The sequence below is a fragment of the Chelonoidis abingdonii genome, chromosome 4 (genome assembly GCF_003597395.2).
Source record: "Chelonoidis abingdonii isolate Lonesome George chromosome 4, CheloAbing_2.0, whole genome shotgun sequence".
Lineage (NCBI taxonomy): Eukaryota > Metazoa > Chordata > Testudines > Testudinidae > Chelonoidis > Chelonoidis abingdonii.
This window is the reverse complement of record NC_133772.1, coordinates 155,592,982-155,618,850: the sequence shown is the minus strand read 5'-3', so window position 1 is coordinate 155,618,850 and position 25,869 is coordinate 155,592,982. Positions and strand designations below refer to the sequence as shown.

Sequence of the window (25,869 nt, the reverse complement as noted above, 5' to 3'; positions counted from 1 at the left end):
AGTAAGACAAGTCCCATCTTTTCATGTACTATATATTTGTTTGCTTACTGTATTTTGCACTCCATGCATCTGATGAAGTGGGTTATATCCCACGAAGGCTTATGCCCAACTAAATGTGTTTTAATCTCTAAGGTGCCACAAGGACTCCTCACTGTTTTTACTGATACAGACCAACACAGTTATCCCTCCGAAACAATATAATCAGGCCAGTTTCAATTATTTTGGTCACTTATTTCAAAATACCAGTCAGCAAGCTTGTCTGTAACAATACAGACGACAAAGATTCAGGGAATGTTTCTGACAAATAGATTCCTTACTAGGAATCTTAATACAGAAGTTTGTCATTCCTTTAAACTACAAGACAGAAATGTTTCTTGCATCCCTCAGAAGTTGTGCAAAGGCTTGGGGGAATTGGGGGTAACAGAGGAGCTGAACGAGAGGGAAGTAATTGCTGGGAAGGAACCTGGAAGGTGGTTGGGTATGAATGGGAGAACTATGGAACTAGATTTATTTATTTTATTTTTTTTTTGAGGTGGGGGGCGGGGGGGAAGGCTTGTTGGGGAGCCTCCCCCATGCAGACTCCAGCTGAACCCTAGCCTCTCCCATTCAGTCAGGAACATTCCCCCCCCCCCCCCGCAGCCCTATGTGCCCCATTCTGTCCCACCTTGTGTATCTTCACCTGGTCACCTGACCCTGTCTGGGGGGGCCAGGTGATGTCTCGGTGTTTTTTTTAATAGGGACAGTTCTTATTTTTAGGCCTTTTTCTTATACAGGCTCCTATTGCACCCCCACCCCTGTCCCGATTTATCACCCTTGCTGTCTGGTCACCCTAAGGCAGGGCACTGTAAGGAATGCAGCCTCTTCTCCTCTCCATTGGCTGCTACAATGAGCCATCTGCTGTCCTGGTCCCACAGCAACCCCTGGTGGCCAAAAGGCATAACTGCAGCGGCTTGCCAGCAGAAAGTATTTTCTGTGGAGGAAAAAAAATCTGCAGGTGACATGAATTCTGCGCATGTGCAGTGGTGCAGAATTCCCCGCATGAGTAAGTGTGTACTCCCATAGTCAGTCATTGCCTCAATCACAAGGCCAGGCTTAAGGAGCTTGGAGTGCCTTCGAATTCACTTAAGTAGCTAATGGAGGGACAAGGGAGAAGTTGTGTTCCCAGTGCCTCAGACTTTGCAGGCATATTTTTAGGGCCTACTTTTACTCTCAGGCTTTTTCCAAAATAAAGGATTTGAAAATACTCCTGATTGCTGTCAACTTGAGTTTAAGTTTGTGCAGCCTGTTCCAAGATACCTTACTGAGCAAGCTCTGCCTTTGCCAGGGATGCTGAGGCTGTTATATGTAGAGAGTGCAGGAAACTTATGTTATGCAATCCAGGAAGTTTTTGGAGAGTGTTTGGAACAACTTCCTGGTGCAAGTGCTGGAAGAATGAGCTAGGGGCCATGCTCCTCTTGAACTGCTGCTCAGAAACAGGGAAGAATTGGTAGGAGAAGTAGAAGTGGGTGGAAGTAGAAATTAGTCACTGGGCAGCAGTGCCCATAAGATGTTTGAGTTCAGGAGCCTGACAAAAGGAAGAAAGGAGAGCAGCAGAATACAGACCCTGGACTCAGGGCCGGCGTTTCCATTTAGGTGGCCTAGGCAATCGCCTAGGGCGCCAGGATTATTGGGGGGTGGCATTTTGCAGGGGGGGTGGCAGATGGCTCCGGTTGACCTGCCGCAGTCGTGCCTGCAGAGGGTCCCCTGGTCCTGCGGCTCCAGTGGAGCTGCCGCAGGCATTTCTGCGGATGGTCCGCTGCTCCAGTGGATCTCCCACAGGCACGACTGCAGCAGCTCCACTGGAGCCACGGGACCAGCGCGCCTAGGGCGGTGAAATGGCAGCGCGCCTAGGGCGTTGAAAATACTAGTGCCAGTCCTGCCTGGACTTCAGAAAAGCAGACTGACTCCCTCAGGGAACTGATGGGCAGGATCCCCTGGGAGGCTAATATGAGGGGGAAAGGAGTCCAGGTGAGCTGGCTGTATTTTAAAGAAGCCTTATTGAGGGCCCAGGAATAAACCATCCCAATGTGCAGAAAGAATAGCAAATATTGCAGACGACCAGCTTGACTTAACAGAGAAATCTTTGTGCTTAAACACAAAAAGGAAGCTTACAAGAAGTGGAAACCTGGACAGATCGCTGGGGAGGAGTATAACAATATTGCTCGAGCATGCAGGGGTGTAATCAGGAAGGCCAAAAAACTATTGGAGTTGCAGCTAGCAAGGGGTGTGAAGGGTAAGAAGAAGGGTTTCTGTGGGTATGTTAGCAACAAGAAGGTGGTCAGGGAAAGTGAAGGGGGCCATTAATGAACAAGGGAGGGAACCTAGTGACAGATGTAGAAAAAGGTGAAGTACTCAGTGCTTTTTTTCTTTTTTGTTTTTGCCTCAGTCTTCACAGACAAGGTTAGCTCCCAGAGTGCTGCACTGGGCAGCACAATATGGGGAGGAAGTGAGCAGCCCTCAGTGGTGAAAGAACAAGTTAAGGACTACTTAGAAAAGCTAGATGTGCACAGGTCCATGGGGCCAGATCTAATGCATCCAAGGATGCTGAGGAAGTTTGGCTGATGTGATTTGCAGAGCCATTGGCTGTTTTTGAAAACTCCTGGTGATCGGGGGAGGTCCCAGATGATTGGAAAAAGGCAAATATAGTGCTGATCTTCGGGGCAGGGGGGAGGGTGGGAAAAGTGAAGGAGAATCCGGGGAACTACAGATCAGTCAGCCTAACCTCAGTCCCTAGAAAAATCATGGAGCAGGTTCTCATGGAATCCATTTTGAAGCACTTGGAGAAGAAGAAGGTGATCAAGAACGGTTAACATGGATTCACCAAGGGCAAGTCATGCCTGACCAACCTGATTGCCTTCTATGATGAGAACTGGCTCTGTGGATATGGGGAAAGGGGTGGATGTGATATAGCTTGACTTTAGCAAAGCTTTTGATATGGTCTCCCACAGTATTCTTGCCAACAAGTTAAAGAATGGTCTAAAGATAGATAGAAAGCTGGCTAGATCAGGCTCAATGGGTAGTGATCAATGGCTTGACATCTAGTTGGCAGCTGGTATCAAGCAGAGTGCCCCAGGGGTCTGTCCTGGGGCTGGTTTTGTTCAACGTCTTCATTAATGATCTGGATGATGGGATGGGTGTTATCCGCAAACTTCCTGAGGGTGCAACTAAGCTGCTAGAGTTAGATGAGCTGGAGGGTAGAGAGAGGGTCCAATGTGACCTAGACAAATTGGAAGATTGGGCCAAAGGAAATCTAAGCTTCAACAAGGGCAAGTTCAGATTCCTGCTCTTGGGACAGAAGAATCCCAGGCACTGCTACAGGCTGGGGGCCAACTGGCTAAGCAGCAGTTCTGCAGAAAGGGACCCAGAGATTACAGTGGATGAGAAGCTGGATAAGAGTCAGCAGTGTGCCCTTGTTGCCAAGGTGGCTAACAGCATATTGGCTGCATTAGTAGGAACATTGCCAGGAAATCAAGGGAAGTGACTATTTCCCTCTATTTGGCAGTGGTGAGACCGCATCTGGAGTACTGTGTCCAGTTTTGGGCCCCTCACTACAGAAAAGATGTGGACAAATTGGAGAGAGTCCAGCAGAGGGCAACAAAAAACAATTACGGGGCTGGGGCACACGACTTATGAAGAGACTCAGGGAACTGGCCTTGCTTATTCTGCAGAAGAGAAGAGCGACGGGGGATTTGATAGCAGCCTTCAACTACCTGAAAGGGGGTTCCAAAGAGAATGGAGCTGAGCTGTTCTCAATGCTGGCAGATGACAGAACAAGGAGCAATGGTCTCAAGTTGCAGTTGGGGAGGTCTAGGTTGGATATTAGGAAACACTATTTCACTAGGAGGGTGGTGAAGCATTGGAATGGGTTCCCTAGGGAGGTGGTGGAATCTCCTTCCTTAGAGGTTTATAAGGCCCAGCTTGACAAAGCCCTGGGTGGGATGATTTACTTGGGGTTGGCCCTGCTTTGCGTAGGGGGTTGGATTAGAATACTAGATGAACTCCTGAGGCCTGCAGAGGTAGTATAAATATGTACAATCACTTCTCTGTGGAAGTGCTGTGTATAATATACACTTGAAGGGGGAAAGATTTCAGAACTGCTTGACGCTGGTCTGCCTAGGCTCCCATTGAAGCCAAAGGTGAAAAGCCCTTTGACATCAGTGAGAGGAGTTAGTTGGGTGCAGAAGATTCCACCCATGATAGGCTGGGAACTGGGTGTTCTCACAATAACATGAAACATCTTCCTAGGAATCTGAGACTCTGCTGAGTTTGTGACTATGGACATGAACTTATACTGACTAGCTATCAATAGGATGATTACTGCACTGTAGGGGGAGAAATTGCCACTTAGTATTTTGTGACTGGTCTCTTTCAGTGGCATTTCCCTTTGTGGACTTTGGGAAACCCGAATTGCTGCTGAACCATACTATAAACTTCTATCTCACAACCGAACCAGAGGTCACCATCGGCATCTGGTGAGTAAACAACCAGATCACTCGGATTCTCATGGACTAGCAGAGGGAAAGTGTTTGAACCATAATATACCCAGGTGAAGTCTAAGAATTCCAAATCTCAAATTCTGTTAACCCCTGGATACCATGTGGCATGCAATGTAAAAATCTGTCACAACTTAAGCTTTCTAGATTCTCCAGCTAAAACTTTATTTTTACGTTCTGCATAAAGCTGTACGCTTGAGCGACAAAGCAAAGTAAGAGCTTGCATGTCTCCAGAACGTGCTTTGTAGGAGTGAACAATAAAAACAGCATCTGTATCTGGATGCAAAGGGCTTGACTCTTCATTGACCAGATCTGTGTATGCACACATAGCCTGATATTTAGCCACCTGCCCATGTATGCCGAGGTGCAGCAGCGCAGGTACAAAGTCCATGTGCACATGGGCATGGTAGTGAAAATCTGCCTTGAATGTCAAGCTGGGTCAGCTAGCAACGGTGTGCTGCGGAGCGCTGTGTGCCTTGGTTCCACCATTGGATATTCAGTATTTCCCCATTATTCCTGTACATTGGACACATCTGGCAGTATCTGTTGCAGTGTAGCTGTTCCTGGCTACTGGACTGTGATTATATGAAGCTATTTTTTTAAAACCAAGAAATGATGCTGCATTATATTCTGCTGAATTAAAAATAGTGTTTGGTCTAATGATTGTTTTTCCTTTGCGAAGGGTATTCTTTGTAGAGAAGTGGGCAGAGAAATGGCAGGACTCTACCTAACAAGAAGCTGTGCTTGCCTGGCTTTTGAAGACCATTAACTAAATACACTTATTCATCTTCCCAGTGTCTGATTCATGAAACAGTAGCGTGTCTCCTTTGATCAGCAATGGAATATCCAGATGCACTTGAGCAGGCTTGTTAATTACTTACTCTTGGTTCTTCTAGGCATGTTTTGCCTGGTAGCAGGGGGATAGAAGCTCAAGGGAAGGACCACAGCTGGTATGAAGAAACTCTTGCAGACGAGAATCCCATTATAATTTACCTCCATGGCAATGGAGGTAACAGGTGACTAACATGAATAATACTAAATTTGTAGGTGGTTCTACATTATGTTGGGCATATTGTGTTGCTTGTGACAGTGACATCTGCTGCTGCTGTCAGCTGAAGGCAGGAATAGTTTGGCTGTAAACTCTGGAAGTCCCCCCTGTGCCAACACACACTGCTTTCACTCTTGTGACCTTTCTTATAGAGACAGCAGACTTGTTCCTGACTTTCTGGTGGCTTTATGATGTGGCTTGTAATACTGTCTGGTATCCACTCAGTCTCAACCACTTCTTGTGCTTCTCGGTTGTAGGCTCTTTGGGCAGGAGCTGCTTGTAGAATACCTAGCACTGTGCGGCTTCCACCATAGAAAAGTTTAAGAACAGTTAACTGTCTCCTATAAAGAGAACTCTGTCAATTCAGCATGTCAGACTGAAGTGTCTGCCTGTCCTTTCTCCATTATTGTGGACAACTCCTCCATCCTCCCTCTTTAACTCACCTCTGCATCTAGTCCTCACAACACTCCCTCATGCCTGCCAGTTCTGTCTGCATGGCCTCTCCTGTTTCCATTGCAAAACTCTATTCCAGGCCTCGATTCTCTTGCCTTGACTCCTGCTCACCTTTCCTTCTGGCCTTCCTGCCAAGCCTTCCAAAATACTACTGTGGTGATCCTTTGCCTGGCCTGATGCTATGACAAAGTCCAGCCTTTCCTAAAATCCCTTCACTTGACTCCCTGGTCCTTCCATACCTGTCAGATTCCTCATTCTCGCCTTCACGGCCTGCTGCAACTTAACTTCTTCCTGCTCCTGTCTCCTTTCATTCCCCCATCCCTTGCCCCGCCCCTTTGCTCAGTCCAAGTTGCTCATTTTGTCCTTCCCCTATGTCTGCCTTGTGCCTTCTCCTCTCATGCCTCCCCCTGCGCCTGAAGCCTCCTTCTCGACCAACTCCTGCCCTGACTGGACCTGGAGAACCTACTGATCTCATGGAGAGAGTCAGGTCAGGATTTGGCCCACCTGTGTATTTCCGTCATTCCCTGAAATACTGCCGAAATGTTGTGTGAGCCCCATCATAGCCAGCCTTGAGGAGCTGTCCTCCAATCCCCTTGGAATGGCTGTAAAGTGCAGACTCTACTGGATTTCTTTTAAACGATGCTCTTTATTTGGCTGAGTCTGAAAACAAGTTATTGATCTAAATTGCCTCTCCCTTGAGGCAGACCCGTTTTAAACAACATTAAATAGCCAGAGCCTCCTTTTTGTTTCTTTTTGGCATTTCAGCAACTGTGGACTTTGGCCATATATCTGTGCTCTCCAGAGTTGGTGCACGTTCACTGAAATAGAGTGCTGGGCTTCCATCTCGCTGGCTCTCACTTCAAGTCTTTAGTGATCAATTTTTATAGCACCTTGGGTGCTAATATATTAGGTGGTTCATTAACTTCTTGTTGCTTGGTAAAGTTTTTGTCTTTACTCCCAAATCTTGTAGTGGCTGTTTCAACCCCCCCATCCCCCAACCATAAACTTGACCACTAATCAATATGAAAAAATTGTGCTATAAAATAACTTGCTCTTGAAATATTGGAGAAATGTTAAGTTCGTTCTAAACTCGTGTGTGTTAAGGTTGTTCATATCATACTCTAGAGGCCAGGACACCCATTTTGGATCTAATTGCAGGTGAATAAAATTTCCTGGGGCTGATTCAATGAAAGAATAGGCCAACTGATCTGTGAAAGTGGCCAGCTGCAAACTGTTGGCTCCTAAGTCGTGCTCAGATTTAACTTTCCTCTAATGTAGGGCCACAGTGCACAGACTAATCCATTTTAAAAACGCTGATGAGCACTTCAGCTTCCTGTTGTCTTTAAAGAAGCTTCATTCCCTCCTTTTGCCTATAATCCAGGTGCCCCCGGTAAACAGGACTTGATCTTACAATCAATGAATCCTTGTTAAAGCTTTTTTTTTAAACTCTCTTACAGGGCTTCAGGGCACCGAGTTTCCTTGATGAAGGTAGGTCAGACCGATACGAGTGGGTATTGAGACTCCCACAGCCCAGTGTGTGGGGTGTACTTGCTCAGATGGTATCCCTAACACTGCTTATCTCACTTCCCAGGGTAGTGTACCTCGCCAACAAAGATTGGTATCGCCAAATCCTGCTTGGTTGCTTTTTTTTAACACAAGCAAGCCAAGTGCACACGTCGGAGTGATGGCTAGGAGTCTAGCTGGTACCAATCCTTTTTTTCCATAGATTGGGGATGTGCCATTGTCAAATGGTTCTTCTGGCACCCTATGGTAGCTCTGAGTTTTGTACAATAAATACATTGGTTTCTCTAGTCTGCCATTTTAAGTGTAATGTTGCTTGATTTCTTAAACAGGTGATGAGTGGTGCAGGCTTCCATATACTGGCTCTTGACTACAGAGGTAAACTTAACAAAACAAAAAACAAAGCTGTCTCACTATTTAAAATTTTGTTATTCATGTTATAACCACTAATCTGCTGCCTCCCAGGGTATGGGGACTCTAGTGGCTATCCAAGTGAGACGGGATTTACTACAGACGCCATGTGCCTCTATGACTGGGTAAAAGCCCGGAGTGGAAATAGCACAGTGCTCTTCTGGGGACACTCCTTGGGTAGTGGGTAAGTGTGGTACTGGAGACCTGCCAAAGGATGTAGAGTCTAGGGATTGTAGTGAAGCATCCCTTGTGCTGCTGAACAAATGGGTAGTTGCTGTATAACCTAAAATACCAGAGTGGGTTTTAATTGCAAACATGTAATGCAGATCTCTCTCCCCTCTGATCTGAGCTACTGCTAAAACTTTTTTAAATAAAGGAAAATCCTGTCCAATCCTCTATTTCTCCCATTAGGCCTTGTTTATAGTAGGAAAATGTCATTGTACTCACACTTCTTCAGTGACTTCTAAGTCACTGAACTCCATAGACTGCCTGGAAGAGATGTAATGTCCTGGTCCAGAGGACTGGAAGAATGCTCAAGTTGTGCCAACATTAAGGAGTAGACAGGATGATCTGGGTAACTCTAGGCCTGTCAGCTTGACATCAGTCCTGGCCAAAATGTATGGGATGGCTCATATGGGATAAAGTTAATAATTATTTTACCTTCTTTTAATTCTTTAATACCAATCAACATGGGGTTAGGGCAAATAGATTTCTGCAAACTGTTTCTTGCAACTGTCATTGACAAAGGTAATGATGCTGTGATACGTAGACTTTTTTGTGAGGCAGTTGATTTGGTACCATATGACATCTTGTTTAAGAAACTAGAAACACATAAAATCAACGTGGCACATATGAAATGGATTAAACTGGCTAGCTGGTACATCTCATTGTAATTGCAAATGGAGAATTTATCTTTGAGTAGTGGGTTTTTTTTTAAGTAGGGGTCTGTAGAGATTGATCAAAATAGAGCCAAGAACCAATGACCTGAAAGAAAACAAAATTACTGATAAAGCTTACTGGTTAAGCTTACTGGTTACCGAAACATTGGGGGGGATTGGTAAATACTAAAGAGTATAGGTCACTGATAAAGAGCGATCTCAGTCACCTTATAAACTGGGCAGCCATAAGCAAACTTGGTTGTGCTGTAACATATGTGAAGTCCTACCATCTGGGAACAAAGAATGTAGGCCATAATTATAGGCTGGGGGACTCTATCCTGGAAAGCAGGGACTCAGGAAGGCTTGTGGGGGTAATGGTGGATATGGAAGCTGAACGTGAGCTCCCAGTACAATGCAGTGGCCAAAAAGGCTAATGTATAAACAGGGGAGTCTTGCATAGGAGCAAAGGTTATTTTACTTCTGTATCTGGCACTCGTGTGACCACTGCTGGAATATAGTGTTCAGCTCTGGGGTCAACAATTCAAGAAGGATGTTGGGACAAATTGGAGAGGGTTCAGAGAAGAGCCACAAGAATGATTACAGGATTGGGAAAGCCCGCTTGATAGCAACAGGCTCAAGGAGCTCAATTTATTTAACTTAACGAAGGAAAGGTTAAAGGGCTGTCTTGATTTAATCTAAAAGTATCTACATGGGGAACAGAAATCTGATAGAGGGCTCTCCAGTCCATCAGAGAAAGATGGAACAAAATCCAATGACTGGAAGATTAAGCTAGAGAAACTTAGACTAGAAATAAGGAGCAAATTCTTAACAATGAGGGAAATTAACCATTGGAACAACTTACCAAGCGTTGTGATGGATTCTCCATCCCTGGAAATACTTAAGTCAAGAGTGGATCTCTTTCTGAAAGAAATCCCATTTCAACCACCACTGTTGAACTTGAAGCAGGAATTGATTCAGGGGAGTCCACTGGGCTGTGTTACATGGGAGGTCAAGTGAGATGAACCCAATGGTCAGTTCTGGCCTTAATCGATACATCTCCTTTTAGAATGCACCGACTCCTCTGTCTCCTTTCTTACAGAGTAGCAACAAACGTTGCAAGAAAATTGCTTGAAGAAAAAGGTATTTCTCAAATGTTTATAACCAGGGGCTAGCCCATCAGCTGGGTGGACCTGAGAGGTGCGAGAGTCAGTCACAGCTCGCTGTGACCACAGCCAACCTTAGAGCAATCTAAGGGCTTGTCTACACCACACTGGCTAGGTTCAGCTCCAAAGGGCTGTCAGCCGGAGAGTGCAGGAGTGCATTGTGCTTCTGGCATTTCCTGGGGGTGCAGGGTGGGTGAATGGACCAGGGAGCTGGCTCTGCATCTATTGGAAACTCCCCTCCATGGGAGGGGAGTTGGCAGCTGTTCTCTGCTTCCTTAGCACTGTCCAAGTGCCAAGCAGGGCAGACCTAGAAATTGCAGTAACTTGAAGTTGTTGTCCAGCCTCTTTAAGTTTCAAAGTATCCAGGTTGAGCCTGATCCTGAGCTCATTTTAGTCACAGGAAAGACACCAACAACCCCTGTTTCAGGATTAGGCACAGTCTCTGAATAGTGACAGAACAAGGGACTGTTTGTAATCTCCTCGTTTTGCTGTGTGTGGGAGCAGATGGGTGGTAATACAGATGCTCAGTACATGAGAACACCTGGCTTTCATATACTGGATTTGCTAACTTGTGCGTGGTTTTCGGGTGGGGTGGGAGGCATGGAGGCAGTGTGAAGGACATTGAATGGTCCGTAGCCTAACTGATCACTTCACACTCCTTACTCTTTCCAAGGCATCCAGGTGGACTTGATTGTTCTGGAAGCAGCCTACACCAACATTCGGGATGCAGCAGCTCATATTCCCATTACCAGGGTAAGGCCACAGACTCTGCATACTTGCACAGCTGCACGTGGCAAGCAAGTGCATGTTGCCAGTGAGATTTTTCTAAGTAGCCTGGCTACATCTCCCTCGCGGGACTGGGAAGGGAGCATTCTTTAGATGTCTGACACCTGGTGTAGCTCTTGGCTATCAACCAGCGTTCAGCACTGGGAAACACAATGGCAGTCTTGTCTGGGAAGGTCCTTCGCTAATAGGCTATCTCTGGGATGAAATCCATCTCGGGACACTAACTCATGTGGGCACTAAAGCTGCTGCCCTATGGGAGACAATACCATATTCCACAGCCTCCAAACACAGTATCTTTTCGCCTGCAAATCAACAAGGGTGTGATCCTTGCCTTGCTCTGGCCCCACACTGGGTAAAATGCCTCGTGTGGTGTAAAGAGGCTGTGGGGGAGGGCGTTCACATGATGCAGTGACTGTGGAAGGAAGCCCATAAGGCTGCCTTGCAAGCCCTGGCCTAGGGTGCATGGTGAGCAGAGCATGTCAGGGTAGGACTGCAACCCAGAGCACTGCAGAGATTGTAGGCAGTGCTGGGGAAGCTGCTGTAACTGAGACCAGCTCCCAGAGCTGTTTTAAGTTATTTGGTGTTCTCTCTAGTTACCGGGGCAGCCTGGGATTAGAGTGCAGAGGTGGGTCAGTCTCTAAGGAATTCCTCCCCTTCCTGGGTTGCAAGCTCACCCCAGAATGCGAGCCAGCCTCACTCATGGTACACATGGCACAGTAACCTCATCTCCAGGCCCTTGGTGTTCTTTCGGGATCAGAAAGACACAAATGAGGGTTCTCACTAACAGTTGTCTTGTAAATGTTCTCCATGCAGAGTAGGTAAGGGAGGGGGAGTGAATCAAAGCTGGTGATAACGCTCGTGAAGGTGGGAGACCTTAGAATGATCAGGCCACTTGACACATTCTGTAGATGGAAATTGTGCCTTTCCTGACCTTGTCTTAGTGGAACGGGCACAAGCTGATCTGGGTTCTGGTCCCACTGCCGCGCTGCATAACTATAGGCAAATCACATAATCTGTGCTTGCCTGTAACATGGCAATTGCGCGTTCCTAACTTTGGGAAGTGCTCTGAAATGTGTCAAACCTCTGCATGCTGCCCTGGAACTCAGCTCTGGATGGGATTTTTGCTAATCCTGGACTATTTCTTAGCCTTAATTGTTCTGTTTGTACAGCACCTGGCACAACAGGGTCCTGCTAGGATCTCCTCATTTTCTATTAATTAGTGTGTGGATTTGAGAGGGGTAAATGTGAAATGTCATTTAGTCGAGATCTACAGCACCAGGATACACCATGCCTGGGCTCCTGGTTTAGGTGTCACTTGGAACGGGGATGTTCTGTTTCTGGAGAGGGGGCTTCAAAACCAGCAACTGTCTCAGTTGTGGTAAGGAGGGGGAAGCCCTTGTTGGCAGGGCCGGCACTTCCATTTAGGTGACCTAGGTGGTCGCCTAGGGCGCCAGGATTTGGGAGGGCAGCATTTTGAAGCCCTTGGCAGCAAGTCGGCAGCAGGAGGTCCATCCGCGCCCTGGGTCGTCGTCGGCAATTCTGCGGCGGGGGAGTCCTTCGCTCGCTCTGGGACCCGCTGCCAAAGTGCCCCAAAGACCGGGGGTGCGGAAGAACCCCCTGCTGCAGAACTGCTGCCAACGACTGGGGGTGCAGAAGGACCCCTGCTTAGGGCGCCAAAAACCCTGGTGCCGCTCCTGTGTGTTGACAGAACTGTGAAGAAATGGCACTTGTCAAATGCTGGTCAGCGATGCAAAGCAATGGCAGGGTAAATACTTGACCTTGGCAGTGCTCAGACTTGGTGAGTTTTTTGTTCGTGTTCAGTTTTACTGTAATGAAAAAGCTGTAGGAATGGGAAGTATGGACCCATCCCTTGGGTGGGAGTGTGCAGGGGGACAAACTGAATGTCCTGCAAAACTAGGGACAGTTAAGAGGTACAACAGGGACCCTAATCTTAGAACATAAGAACTGCCATATGCGGTGAGACCAAAGGTCCATCTAGCCCAGTGTCCTGTCTGATGACAGTTGCAAGTGCCAGGTGCTGCAGAGGGAATGAACAGAACAGGGAATCATCAAGTGATTCATCCCCTGTCACCTGTTCCCAGCTTCTGGCAAACAGGCTAGGGACACCATCCCTGCCCATCCTGGCTAATAGCCATTGATGAACCTATCCTCCAGGAACTTATCTAGTTCTTTTGAACCCTGTTATAGTCTTGCCCTTCACAACATCCTCTGGCAAGGAGTTCCACAGGTTGACTGTGCATCATGTGAAAATGTAAAGAGGGACTCCCACTCCCATCCTAGCACTGTGGGAAGGAGGCTGAGAGGGGCCTGGTTTGAAAAGCCAAGGAGCAGAATCTGGAGTGGTCTCCATCTGACACCACTCCATACAAATGCAGGCAGGGGAACTGGTCTGCAGTGTGGTGTGGATGGGAGCCCTCTGCCCTTGAGTGCAGTATTCAGCCCCATGCTCAGTGAGAGCCAAGGGTTAAGCAGAAACAGACACTAAAAGGCTCTAACACAGGCACATTTTCTTCTGATACAATTCACTTGTCCACTTGGAAAAACTTGTTGCTTCCTGACCCAAACGGGCTCTGTCTGACACCAAGCTACAGCTCATGTAGCTACTGGCTCCCCTATATTCCCCCTACCTCCCCCCACACCTGATCTGGTATGCTCATTATCCCAGTCTGCTGCTGCAGCCAAAAGCCAGGTTTGTTGGGTTTTTTCCTTGGCACAACTGCCTGCTCGCAAGGTTTGTTTACACACAGCTATGGCTTTGCTGGTGCAGTTTGTGTTGAGATTCCCTCATTTGTCTTGCTTCTCTTGGTGGAAGCAGATGGAATGGGATTTTCTTGCAGTGGATGAAAAGTGAGATGAAAGGTGGCGTATTGCACTGAACTCTCCCTCTTTCTTTAACAGATCTACCGTCAATTCCCAGGATTTGAGTACTTAATCCTTGACTCATTGGCGTTGGGTGACATGTTTTTCCGTAATGATGAGAAGTGAGTAATGTTTCTGGACCTATTGTTATGCTTGAAGCATGAATGTCATCTTGCTGGACTGGCTAGCAACTATGAACAAAGTCCTGTTCCTGGTTCCAATACAAACCATCTTCTGTACAGCGGAGGAATCACTGAGACAGCCTGCACTGAGAAACTCAGCCTCTTGGAAGCTAGATTTTCATATCACACTGTCTTTTTCCCATGGAAATTAGCTAGTATCAGTAACTAGCTTTCTGAGAGACTTCTGCTGCCAAAAACATGCTTTAGTCACCTACAAAATGACTGCAGATTTCACTGTTTAGATAAATTCAGTCCCATTGTCCCTCATCTAGGTTTCTCTCAACCTTTTTTCATTTATGGACCCCTAAAAAATTTCAAATGAGGGTGCGGACCCCGTTGGAAATCTTAGACATAGTCTGCGGACTCAGGGGTCCATGGACCACAGGTTGAAAACCACTGGTCTAAACCATCCCAGACAGATGGCTCCAGCCTCTTTCTGAAAACCTCCGTGAAAGAGCTCCCATGACTTCCCGAGGCGTCTGTTCCATTGTCCTACTGTTCTGACAGGAAGCTTCTCCTGAGATTGAATCTAAATCTGCTGTGCTGCTGTTGGAACCCATTGCCTCCTGACTGCCCTCTGTGGCAAGAGAACAACCTTTCTCCATCCTCCTTTTTTTTTTTTTTTTTTTTTTTTTTTTTTTNAGCCTTTCAAGTATCTGAAGACTGCTATCATTACCCCGCCCCCAATCTCCTCTTTTCCAAACTAAACATACTCAGTTCCTTCAGCCTTTGCTCACAGGGCTTGTATTCCATCCCTTTGATCATCTTTGTCACTTGCCTCTGGATCCTTTCCAGTTTCTTCACATCCTTTCTATACAGCAGTGACCAAAATTGGACACAGTGCTCCAGCTGAGGCCTAACCTGTGCCTAGTAGAGCAGTACTATCACCTGTGATGTGCATGCTATGCTGCTGTTAATGTAACCTAAATCACTTTTTTTTTTTTTGCAACAGCATTGTGTTTTTTACTCCTGTTGAGGTTGTGATCCACCACACCTCCCAGATCCTTCTCAGCAGTGCTGCTGCCAAGCCACTTACCCCCTTCTATATTTGTTCATTTGGTTTTTTCTTCCACAAGCATAGCACCTTACATTTATCTCTGAATTTCATTTAATCATCTATAGCTCAGTTCTCTAGTATATCAAGATATCTTTGAATTTTAGCTCTATTCTCCAAAGTGCTTGCACCCTCCACCCCAGCTTTGTCTCACTTGCAAATTTGATCAGTCTGCTCTCTATTCCTACCTCCAGGTCATTAATAGAGATGTTAAATAACACCAGACCCAGAACAGATCCCTGTGGAGCCCTACTTGAGACTTTCTTCCAACTCTTTCTGGGTTTAACCAATTATATAGTCACTTAGTTTGAGTGAGCCCACATTTCTGCAGCTTACTTATCAGAATGTCATGTGGGACTGTCTAAAGCCTCGCATATTCAGAGAGACTCACCCAAACTCTTGGGTGAGTAGGGAAGCTACAAGCATGACAGGTCAAGCAGAATAAACCACTTTTTAGCCCAGACACGTTTTCAGCCGTGCTTCTGTAGTCAAGTGGAGACAAAGGAGTGATCTACTGAGAAATATTTTGCACTAGAACTAGCGACTATATTAAGGCCTTCTTCCTACCATGGAGTCCCTGTCATGAGTACGCTACAAAGCGTTACCTGGCCATCCCAAGACTGGAACACCCTATGCATCACAGAGCTCAGCTATCCAGTGCCTGGACCTCCACCTTCTTGAGGAGGGGAAGGAACTCACTTCTCTACCAAACCGCTGCAGGGCTGCATCACTTTGACTTTTACTACAAGCAGCATCACCAGTGATTTGAGCGTAAAGTACATTATTCCAAGAGATTACGAAGAGGATAGTGTCTAGGACTTCAGCATTTGTCAAGGGTGTATAGGGGGGAGAGTATTTCTGGTAGCTGCGGAGTCCTGAAATTCAGATGTTTCTACACTTTGTGCAGATAATGTTCTGCTTTAAAAACTCAGTGCACTCTCCTCTTAAATCTTAAAGGTCCAAACTGCAGCTAAACAGTGCAGCACTTTGGGCTGGGAGAGATCCCCTCAAACCAATATTATTAACAGACTTGGATCCTAACACTGCCCCTTGTTGGTAAGCACCAGGTTAAATAACCAGAAGTTGTGTGTTTCTTTAACATACTCTATTTTTCCTTAGTGTTAAAGTGCTGTCCAGTCCCCTTTTGATTTTGCATTCAGAAGATGACCCCATCTTGCCCGTCCACCTGGGTAGAAAGGTAACTTTTCTCATGATTAAAGCCAACTCTATGTCTTTGTGCTGTTAGGATGTTGGGGAAAGGTGAGGCTATAGGAAGTCTGGGACTGTTCTGTTTTACAAACAGACCCTGTTACCAGCAGTGGCATCACCTATACTTCTCAATTGTAGAATAGATTCCTTTGTATGCTGCTCACTGAGAAGAATCTCTGATGTCCTATGTGCTGTTTTTAACTCGGGGCATAAAAATTCTATACAACACAGATGGATTTTTTTTGGCGGGGAGGGGGAGAAGGAAGAGCAGCCCTTTCAGTGTGACAGAGCAGTATCTCCTATGGGTGTAAGCAGGGTTCCCTCTGATTTTTCCCACCCATGTGCAGAATGAATTTTGTTATGTGCAGTAATATGAGACATCACCTTCATATTGGTGTATGTAACCAAACCCCTTGGCCCCACCACATAAGTGTTTTGAGTGTGGGAGGGGGCTCAAGGCTGGGGCAGAGGGTGCTCAGGGGCTACAGTGGGGAGAGAAGACTCCCCCTCCCCCAGCTCTCACTGCAGCAGCATCTGGGCTAGGCAGGGAGGAGGAAAACACGGTTACTCACCTTTGTAACTGTTGTTCTTCGAGATGTGTTGCTCATATCCATTCCAGTAGGTGTACGCGCCGTGCGTGCACGTTCGTCGGAGAACTTTTACCCTAGCAACTCTAGGGGGCGGCCTGCCGGCCCGCTGGAGTGGCGCTGCCATGGCGGGTGATATATACCCCTGCCGGCCCGCCCGCTCCTCAGTTCCTTCTTGCCAGCGACTCCGACAGTGGGGAAGGAGGGCGGGTGTGGAATGGATATGAGCACACATCTCGAAGAACAACAGTTACAAAGGTGAGTACGTGTTTTCTTCTGAGTGCTTGCTCATACCCATTCCAGTAGGTGATTCCCAAGCCTTTGACCTAGGCGGTGGGGTCGGAGTCAGAGGTCACTGTGCGCAACACAGCAGAGCCGAAAGGCGCTCATCCCTGGACTGCTGGACGAGGGCAGAAGGGTAGCAAAGGTTGCACTGGGACCAGGTCCGCTGCCCTGCAGATCTCCTGGATAAGCACTCGTGCGAGGAACGCTGCGATTGAAGCCTGGGCTTGGTAGAGTGCGCCGTTCCTTGCCGGAGGAAGATGGGCAGGTCGTAACAGGTCCATATACAGGACGTTACCATGAGGAAATCCTCTGAGAGAAACTGGTAACCTCTAACTCGTTCCGCGACGGCCAATCAAAGAGATTGGGCGGACTTACGGAATGGTGGTTCGCTGTATGTAAAAAGGCGAGCGCTCGCGCATGTCTAAGGAGTGTAACTGCTGGTTCCTTTTGAGTCAGTGCCGGTTTTGGAAAGAAGGACAGCAGAATATGTCTTGGTTGACAATGAAGGGCAAACGACCTTGGGAGAAATGCCGGGGTGTGGCCTCAGTTGCACTGCCCATGGAACACAAGTATACGGGGGATCCACAACGACAGGGCGCCGCAGCTCGACACGCGCCGAGCAAAGTGATCGCCACAGGAATGCCGTCCTTCAGCAGCCAAGTAAAGACGGAAACACGTAGCCAGCAGCTAACGGGGGAGACATGAGACGGAGATATCACCAGGTTGAGATCCAGGACGGGGGCTGGGGGGCGAACTGCGGTAAAGGGTTTCCAGCCCTTTGAGGAATCTGGAAACCCATCTGGGTGTGAGGAAGACCGGCTGTCTTTCACTTCCTGGGTGAAAAGATGGAGATGCCGCTAAGTGAACGCGGATGAGAAGACTGCCAGACCTGCTCCTGAGCGACCAAAGGTATCTAGAATGACCGGTATGGAGACATCGGTGGGATGAAGCGTTTTTCCGCGCACCAAGCACATAACGCTTCCACTGGGTACGTATGTCACCCTGGTGGAGATGGTTTTCTACTTCCAAGGACCTGTCATTGGGGAAGAAGCAATGTAATTCGACCAGTTACCACTCAGGGCCACGCCGAGAGGTGCAGCGACTGGAGTCGGTGTGACAAAGGCGGGCCGTGTCCCTGTGAGTCAGGTCCAGGTGAAGAGCAGGGGAACCGGGTCGACTACCGACAGGCCAGCACAAAGTACCTCAATGCTGGCGGGCACGCCGGAGCGATCCAAAACAAGCGGCCCCTGTCCCTGCGCACCTTCGAAAGGACCTGTGAACCAACGGTGAACGGGGGGAAGATAGAAGAGTGTGCGTTGTTCACAGAGAAAATTAGAAAGGCGTCCCGCTATCCGAAAGCCCGGCTCGCGGCCCTGGAAGAGCAGAATCGGGCACTTCCTGTTCCTAGCGGCGTTGCAAGAGGTCCACGGGATGCCCCACTGCCAGAAGAGAGCAAGGGCGACGTCCGGGCGAAGGACCATCGTGGGAGCTGAGGACCGGCTGAGCGCAGCCACGGGTATTGCGAGGACCTCGGGAAGTAGGAAGGCAATCAAGGTGAACGAGTGGGCTATGCAAAATTCCACATATCGTTGCTCCGAGAGAGAGAGGAGATTTCGTCACTGCTTGTTCACGGAGTAAACTGCTGTCCGTGTTTGTCGTAGACTAACACAGTGGCCCGATCTGACGACGAAAACGAGAACAGACCAGCGCGGCAGCTCTCTCTCCCTGGACGTTGATATGGCAGGGCGAGCTCAGGAAGGAGACCAGCGTCCCTGGGTCCGGAGGTCCAGGTGAGCCCCCATCCCCAAATCGGACGCGTCTTGCGTCAGGGACAGCGAGGGGCTGCGGGCTTGATAAATGGAAGCCCCGCACAGACGACGACTGATCTAGCCACCATTGGAGAGAAAGGAGACGCCTTGTGAATCGTGACCAACCTCGTCCAAGGTCGCTCGCGAACAGAGTGAGGGATGAAGCCAGGATTGAGGGGCCGAAGGCGGAGTGGGGTGCGCCGTGACGATAAGTGCAGGTGCCATGTCCCCCAACGCACGTCAGGCAAGTGCGCAGGGAGGTCAGAGGGTGCCGACTGTAGCGCACGGAATGATGGTGACAGCGTCTGAACCGTGCTGGAGAAGACCGCCCGGGCTATGGTGGAGTCCAAAAGGCTCGATGAACTCTATGCCTGAGTTCATCGGAGTAGGGGATAGAGTGGACTTCTCCACATTGAGTCGTAGCCGAGGTGGGAGAAAAGGTGGCTGACCACCCGGACGTGTTCCTGGACTCGATCCTGCAAAGGCCCCCGGAATAAGCCAGTCGTCGAGGTAGGGAATACGTGCACCCGACTGCGACGGAGGAAGGCGACGCTACGGCCATGCACTTGGTGAACACCGGGGCGTGGAAGATCCGAACGGAAGGATCGGTGAAATTGATAGTGCCTGCCGCCGACAATGAAGCGGAGGAATCTGCGATGGGGCGGAAAGATGGAGATATGGAAATAGGCGACCTGCATGTCGAGGGCGACGTCCAGTCCTCGGGACCAAGGAAGGGAAAATGGCCCAAGGAAACCATGCGAACTTCATTTGAGTAGGTATCTGTTGAGTCCGCGGAGATCGAGGATGGGTCGGAGACCTCCCTTGGCTTGGGGATTCAGAAGTACGGGAGTAGAACCCCTTTCCCGTCTCATCCTCCGGCACCCCTCCACGGCTCCCTTGTCAAGGAGCGTGCAACCTCTTGCAGGAGATTTGCTCGTGAGAGGGGTCCCTGAAGAGGGACGAGGAAGGAGGGCGGGAGGGCGGGCACGAAGCAAACTGCAGGTGGTACTCAAGCCGCAGCGTGCGAGGACCCAACGGTCCGTAGTAACTGGCGCCACCGGGGGGAAGAACGAGAGACGGTTGGAAAAGGGAGGGGATGGATCCAGGAAAAAATGGTACAGCGCCCGGGCTCCTCCAAAAGAGACGGCTTCGTACCGGAGGATGGCTTGGAGGACCTTGAGTTTGGCCCCATGTTGCCAGAATGTCGTCACCTGACGCTTCGTTACGTCTCCTGTGCAAAGTCCTGCTTTGTTGGGCTGCGGAAAGGGCTGCGCTGTTGTGCGGTCCTGAACGGACGACGCTGCGTAACAGGCGTGTGCATCCGAAGGGCACGCATAATGACCCGTTGTCCTAGACTATCGCAGGCTGCGGGTCTCTTTCAGAAAATAGGCCCTGGCCCTCGAACGGAAGGTCCTGTATTGTGCCCTGGAAGTTCCGGAGGGAGACAGAGACCTGTACCAAGGAGATGCGGCGCATAGTGCTCCGAGGCGATGGTCGAGCGGGCAGTCAGCGGCGTCTTAAACGCCTGCAGTGCAGTGCGTGCGACCCTTCTGCCTTCGTTCCAGGAGGGCGTGAACTCTTGCCGAGGTCTGTGGAGAGCTCCCTAAATATTTAACAGCTGCCTCCAAGGTAATTATATGTAGCGGCTGAAGTAAGCCTTGTTGGTTGAAAACCCGCAGCTGCAAACGCTCCGGCGGAATAGACCTTACGGCCGAGCAGGTCCATACGCCGCGCCTCCCGAGACTTCGGAGCCGGAGCTTCTTGTCCATGTCGCTCCCTCTCGTTTACAGATTGTACGACGAGGGAACATGGGGCGGATGGACGTATAGATACTCATATCCCTTCGAGGGAACCATATACTTGCGCTCCACACCCCGAGCAGCGGGGGAATGGAGGCCGGAGACTGCCAGATGGTAGTGGCGTTCGCCTGTATGGTTTTTATGAAGGGCAGGGCGACGCGAGTGGGCGCATCCGCCGAGAGTATCGTGACGACCGGGTCGGCAACCTCGGAGACCTCCTCGGCTTGGATGCTCATGTTTTGCGCAACGCGTCTGAGGAGGTCCTGGTGAGCCCTAAGGTCCAATGGGGGGGGACCGGTGGTCGTCGTCCCGCCACTGCTTCATCCGGCGAGGATGACGAGGAGACACCTGGCAGAAGTGGGTCAGGTGGCGGTTCAGAGTGGACCGCTGTCTCTGGCACCTGCGGGGGTTCGGTCTCGGGCGGGTAGGGAGACCGTTCCTCTGCAGGGGATGGCGGTGGGCGAGAAACCGTAGCCTCTGGAGCCCTGCGCTCTGAACCGGCCGGACGCGGCGGAAATTGCTGAGACCCCTGGGCTTGTTGGTATGCCCAGGGCGTCCAGAAGCCCCACTGCTGCGGGCCATGTTCCTGGTGACCCTCAGGGAAGAGGGCGGCGGACCTGTCAACGTCCAGGTAGACGCTATCTGTCCTGGAAGAGACTGAACCCTGTCGAGAGGGCCACGGGGGGGGAACGCGAGTAGTGCGAATCCAGCGCCCTCGACGGCGACGGCCTCCTCGGTGCCGGGGAGCGGTGCGTGAGTCATGCCGGTGCCGGGATCTGGACCGGGACCTGCCACCAGCGCGGGTGCCAGGAGGTCGACCGGGATCTGGACCTTCGGTGCCGTGACCGGCTTCTCGAGTCACGGTGCGGTAGCGATGGCTGGAGCCGGAACGGTGCGGGAGTACCGGGACCGACGTGAAGATGATCGGCGCCGCGAGTGCGACCGACGTGCCGCCGGGGAGAGCGGTGCCGGGACTGCGAGCGGCGCCTCGAAGCAGACCTCCCTCTGGACCGGGATCGGTGCCGTGACCTGGAGCGGTGCGGGAGCGAGATCGGTGCCGGACCGGAGAATCCGGGGACGGTGCTCTCATCGGCGTCGGCTTGCCCTTAGAAAGTACAACCCGCACCGGCGGTGCCGGGGGTTGGGGCAGCCCAGGCTCCGTCAGGGCGATAAGGTCCCTTGCGACGACGAATGTCTCGGGCGTAGACGGGACTACGAGCTCAACCCCAGATCTTGGCGGGGAGCTAAGAGGGATCGGACTCGACGGACCTGCCCGGCCCGGAGTCAACGAAGCCCCTGGCGCGGCCGGCGTCGGGCATCGGGTGCTCCTTCCGGGGCTGCTTAGCCGGGTAGAGGACGAGGAGGACCTCTTTCCAGGAGCCGGTGCCGGAGACGGGCGGTGCCGCTGCGCTTTCGCGGTGCCGGAGGGATCCGGTGCCTGAGCGCGCTCGGTGCGACGGCGCGGGGGTGAAGTGCCGCTTCCATAAGGAGCGTCCGGAGGCGTTGGTCTCGCTCCTTCTTAGTACGCGGCCGGAAGGCTTTGCAAATGCGGCACTTCTCTGGGATGTGTGATTCCCCAGGCACTTTAAGCAGGCGTCGTGGGGATCACTGGTGGGCATCGGCTTTTTACAAGCCGAGCACGCTTTGAATCCCGGCGAACCAGGCATCCGCCCGGCGCCGGCGCGAGAGGGCTAGAGCCCCGAACCCGCTAACTATAACTACACAATACTATAACTATAACGACAACTATATATACTAAATAAACTACAATAACTGTAACTGTATTAATGAACAGAGAAGCTAGGGACGTGGAGGTCAGCTATGCCGCGCTCCACAGTTCCAAACGACCGACACCGGTAAGAAGGAACTGAGGAGCGGGCGGGCCGGCAGGGGTATATATCACCCGCCATGGCGGCGCCACTCTAGGGGGCGGCCTGCCGGCCCGCTGGAGTTGCTAGGGTAAAAGTTCTCCGACGAATGTGCACTCGCGGCGCGTACACTTACTGGAATGGATATGAGCAAGCACTCGAAGAAGAAGAGGCACTTCTTCTGGCTCTGGTAACTCTGGGGCTGAAGGAGGGTGCCCCTCCCTGAGCCCCCGTGGCTGGGGAGGGACACCCCTTCTGGAGCAGGTCTGTGGGTGGGTTCCCTGAGTGCCTGTGCAGTGCTAAACAGGCTGCTGTGCAGCTTACAGGATACTGCTAACAGCCCACACTATCATGCTACTCTGCTATAGCCACCTCTTCCCCTCCAACATCTCTTAATTCCCCTCATGACAGGTACCCTGGAGGCTAGTCTTGTCATGTCCCTCAACTACTGAACATTCGCATTATCCAGCTGACTCCAACCTGGAAACAGCTGCTGTGGCCTGAACAGCTGTGTGTCCACCTGGCCCCTTAGGCAGGCAGGCTAGTTCAGAGAAATCCTACCTCAGTGTGTGTGTGTGTCAGATCTAAGCTCAAGTCATGATGCAGGGCTGGAACACTGTTAACCAGACTCCAGGTAGAGAAGGGCATCCAGGCTGCCTCAGAAGTGAGTAACTATCTGGGCCTTTCTCTTGTCTCTACTGAGTTCTGAAAGACCTTTCACTCATTTCATGGCTATAGAGGAACCTTGAGATCTACTTTGTTGGTCTTTAACCTTGATATTCACCCCCATGGAAGGTGAAGGTGCTATTCATGGAGGTGGTTACATTTTTCTTGAAGTATCTTGCAGAGAGGAACCTGGTATTGCACTATGCTTGCGGGGGGGGCAGGGGGAGTAATGCTACTAGGGCTAGCCATTGCAGTTAACACAAGTGATTAACTAGATTAACTGCAGTTTTAATTGTACTGCTAACTTGATGTTTTTCTACATTTTCAAATACATGGATTTCAGTTGCAACAGAATACAAAGTGTACAGTGCTCATTTTATATTTTAATTACAAATATTTATAGTGAGAAACAGTATTTCAGTTCACCTCAACCAAGTGCTATAGTGGAATTTATTGTGAAAGTGCAACTTACATGTGTCTTTTTACACAACTGCACTCAAATCAACACAAGACTTTAGAGCCTACAAGTCTACTCAGTCCTACTACTTCAGCTAACTGCCAAGACAGACAAGCTTGTTTACATTTATGGGAGATGCTAACAGCTGCTTATTTACAATGTTGCATGAAAGCGAGAAGCAGCATTGACATGGCATTGTAGCAGCTGATGTTGCAAGGTATTTGTGCCCCTTCATGCTGCAACCCCCATCCCCGGGGTGTGCTTCTATGCTGAATTTAAAATTGATATTCTATTCAACAGTGCAATTAATAGCAGCTACTTTTAATCTTGATTGCCATTTTAATTGTTTGACAGCCTTAGTTTAAAGCAATCAAGTTCATTCACTTAAGCCTGATGTAACAGCAGTGTTCAAAAAGCCAGCATGCCCCATGTTCAATGAGCTACGTAACCACGGCTGCAGTAAATGGAAGTGTATGAATTGATTGGTTCAATGGAAAAGGGATTATAGGGCTCTTATCAAAGGAAACACCCTGATATTACAGCTCAGTGACAATATCTGAAGCTTGTAGCCCAAAACAAGGCTTCTGCATGCTAAAGAACTCTTGTTGGAACCTTCAGTGCTGTTCCCCCCCTAATATTAGCTACTTTGGGGGAGAAGTGAGTGTACCCCTTATGTGCATGAAACTGGATCAGCAGGGGGCTAGGTGGTGGTTAAAGGAGAGAAGCAGGTCTAGTGGATAAAGCACTGGATTTATGCAGGTGACTCAGCTTCGGTTCCCAAGACAACCGCAGCCTGACCTTGGGCAAATGACTTGCCTGATCCCATCCTTCTGCCCCATCTGTGAGGTGGGGTTAACAGCACTGGCCTAGGTTACAGGGAGTTAAGGGATTACGTTAAGTGCTCATACTGGTGTGTGAAGAAGGCCATGAAAACTACCTATAGAGAGAAGCCATTAGAATTCCCTTAACTGTACCCTAAATGACAGTCTCTCTCTCTCTCTCTCTCTCTCCCCCCCCCCCCCCCAGCTCTTTGAGATTGCTCTCCACTCCTATGAGAACAAAGACAAGGTCAAGTTTGTTGTCTTTCCGGAGAAGCTAGGCTTAGCCCATGAAAACATCTGTTTAGACCCGGAACTGCCAGCCATTGTGAAGTAAGTAATGCCAGTGGGTGACTCTTCAGCTATCATAACTTGTTCTGTGGGGTGGGTAAGGGCAAGTGTCCCTCTTCACTGCAGGTCATGGGCTCAAAGCCTGCCCAGGTCTGCACCCAGCTAGGTCCCATTTGCTGTCAGGCTGTGGAGGTAGAAGGGGGTTTGCAGCTTTAGACCACAACTGGCCCCTTTAACAGAGGAGCCAAGTAGTGTATGGGCCAGGGCCTTGACCTCAGCCCCACAACTGGATAGGCTAGTGCACAGGGCTGTGATTAGCTCCATGGCTGAATAGGAAGTTAGTCTCCATCAGTGCTTGTAGACTAGGACATCTGAGTGAGTGACTATTGGGAAGCAAGAGCCTGTAGTAACTGAGTAGCTCTGCCTGCCATCGTAACTCACTCTTCCCAGCCTTAGCATCAGTTCTTGAAGGGGGAAGCATGGGGCTGGTCAGGAAGAGTCCGGTGTCCTGTTCCAGGCTCTGGTGTGGGCTGCTGCTTAGCACAGTTTTCACCCTTCGTGTCTTCCTTTACAAGTGGGGATAATGCTGATGCCTCTCCCTTGTCAAATCTATAGGAAAACTTACCCTGGGAAAAGGCTTATGCTAGTCACTGGGCCTGTTGCTTTTCCTCACCCTCTGTGTAGATCCTGGTCACTCTGCTGGGAAGAGTCCTCTGGCTTCCCTGGGTAAGCAGTGATCATGTTCTTACTTGTGACACACAGCTGTGCTACTGGTCAGCTAAACTGTATTCAAGAGGTTCCCAGACTTTTCTTATTCTATACCCCCTTCCAGATCTACCAGCTGGCTGTGTACATTTGTCACTGTTAACATGAGCTGTCTGTGCACATTGCACTTTAGTCATGGGGCAACTCTGCATCATTGCACGATGTAGAATTTGCACAGCAATTAAGTTGGGCCACCACTAGGGGTTGCTGGACCTGGCAGAATCTATCTTGCAAATACAGTAACTCCTCACTTAATATTGTCACATTGCTGATCCGTTAGGGAACATTTAAAGTTGTGTAATGCTCCCTGATAACATTTAGCAGCTGCCTGCTCTGTCCACTGCTTGCAAGATTCTCTGGAAGAGTGGCCCCTCCTTGTGGGGATTAAAACCAGTGGGGCTGGCAGCC

General features: G+C 49.7%; 1 protein-coding gene across 1 annotated transcript in view; it reads left to right on the top strand.

Annotated features, from left to right (window-relative positions):
• ABHD12B (abhydrolase domain containing 12B) overlaps window positions 1-25,869 on the top strand; it is a 36,443-nt gene that overhangs the window by 8,633 nt on the left and 1,941 nt on the right. The window contains exons 3-12 of the mRNA XM_032775556.2: window positions 4,412-4,511; window positions 5,429-5,548; window positions 7,491-7,521; window positions 7,887-7,932; window positions 8,020-8,149; window positions 9,943-9,983; window positions 10,680-10,759; window positions 13,712-13,794; window positions 16,028-16,106; window positions 24,614-24,738. Coding sequence (XP_032631447.1) covers window positions 4,412-4,511; window positions 5,429-5,548; window positions 7,491-7,521; window positions 7,887-7,932; window positions 8,020-8,149; window positions 9,943-9,983; window positions 10,680-10,759; window positions 13,712-13,794; window positions 16,028-16,106; window positions 24,614-24,738 — 835 coding nt within the window. The remainder of the gene's footprint in view (window positions 1-4,411; window positions 4,512-5,428; window positions 5,549-7,490; window positions 7,522-7,886; window positions 7,933-8,019; window positions 8,150-9,942; window positions 9,984-10,679; window positions 10,760-13,711; window positions 13,795-16,027; window positions 16,107-24,613; window positions 24,739-25,869) is intronic.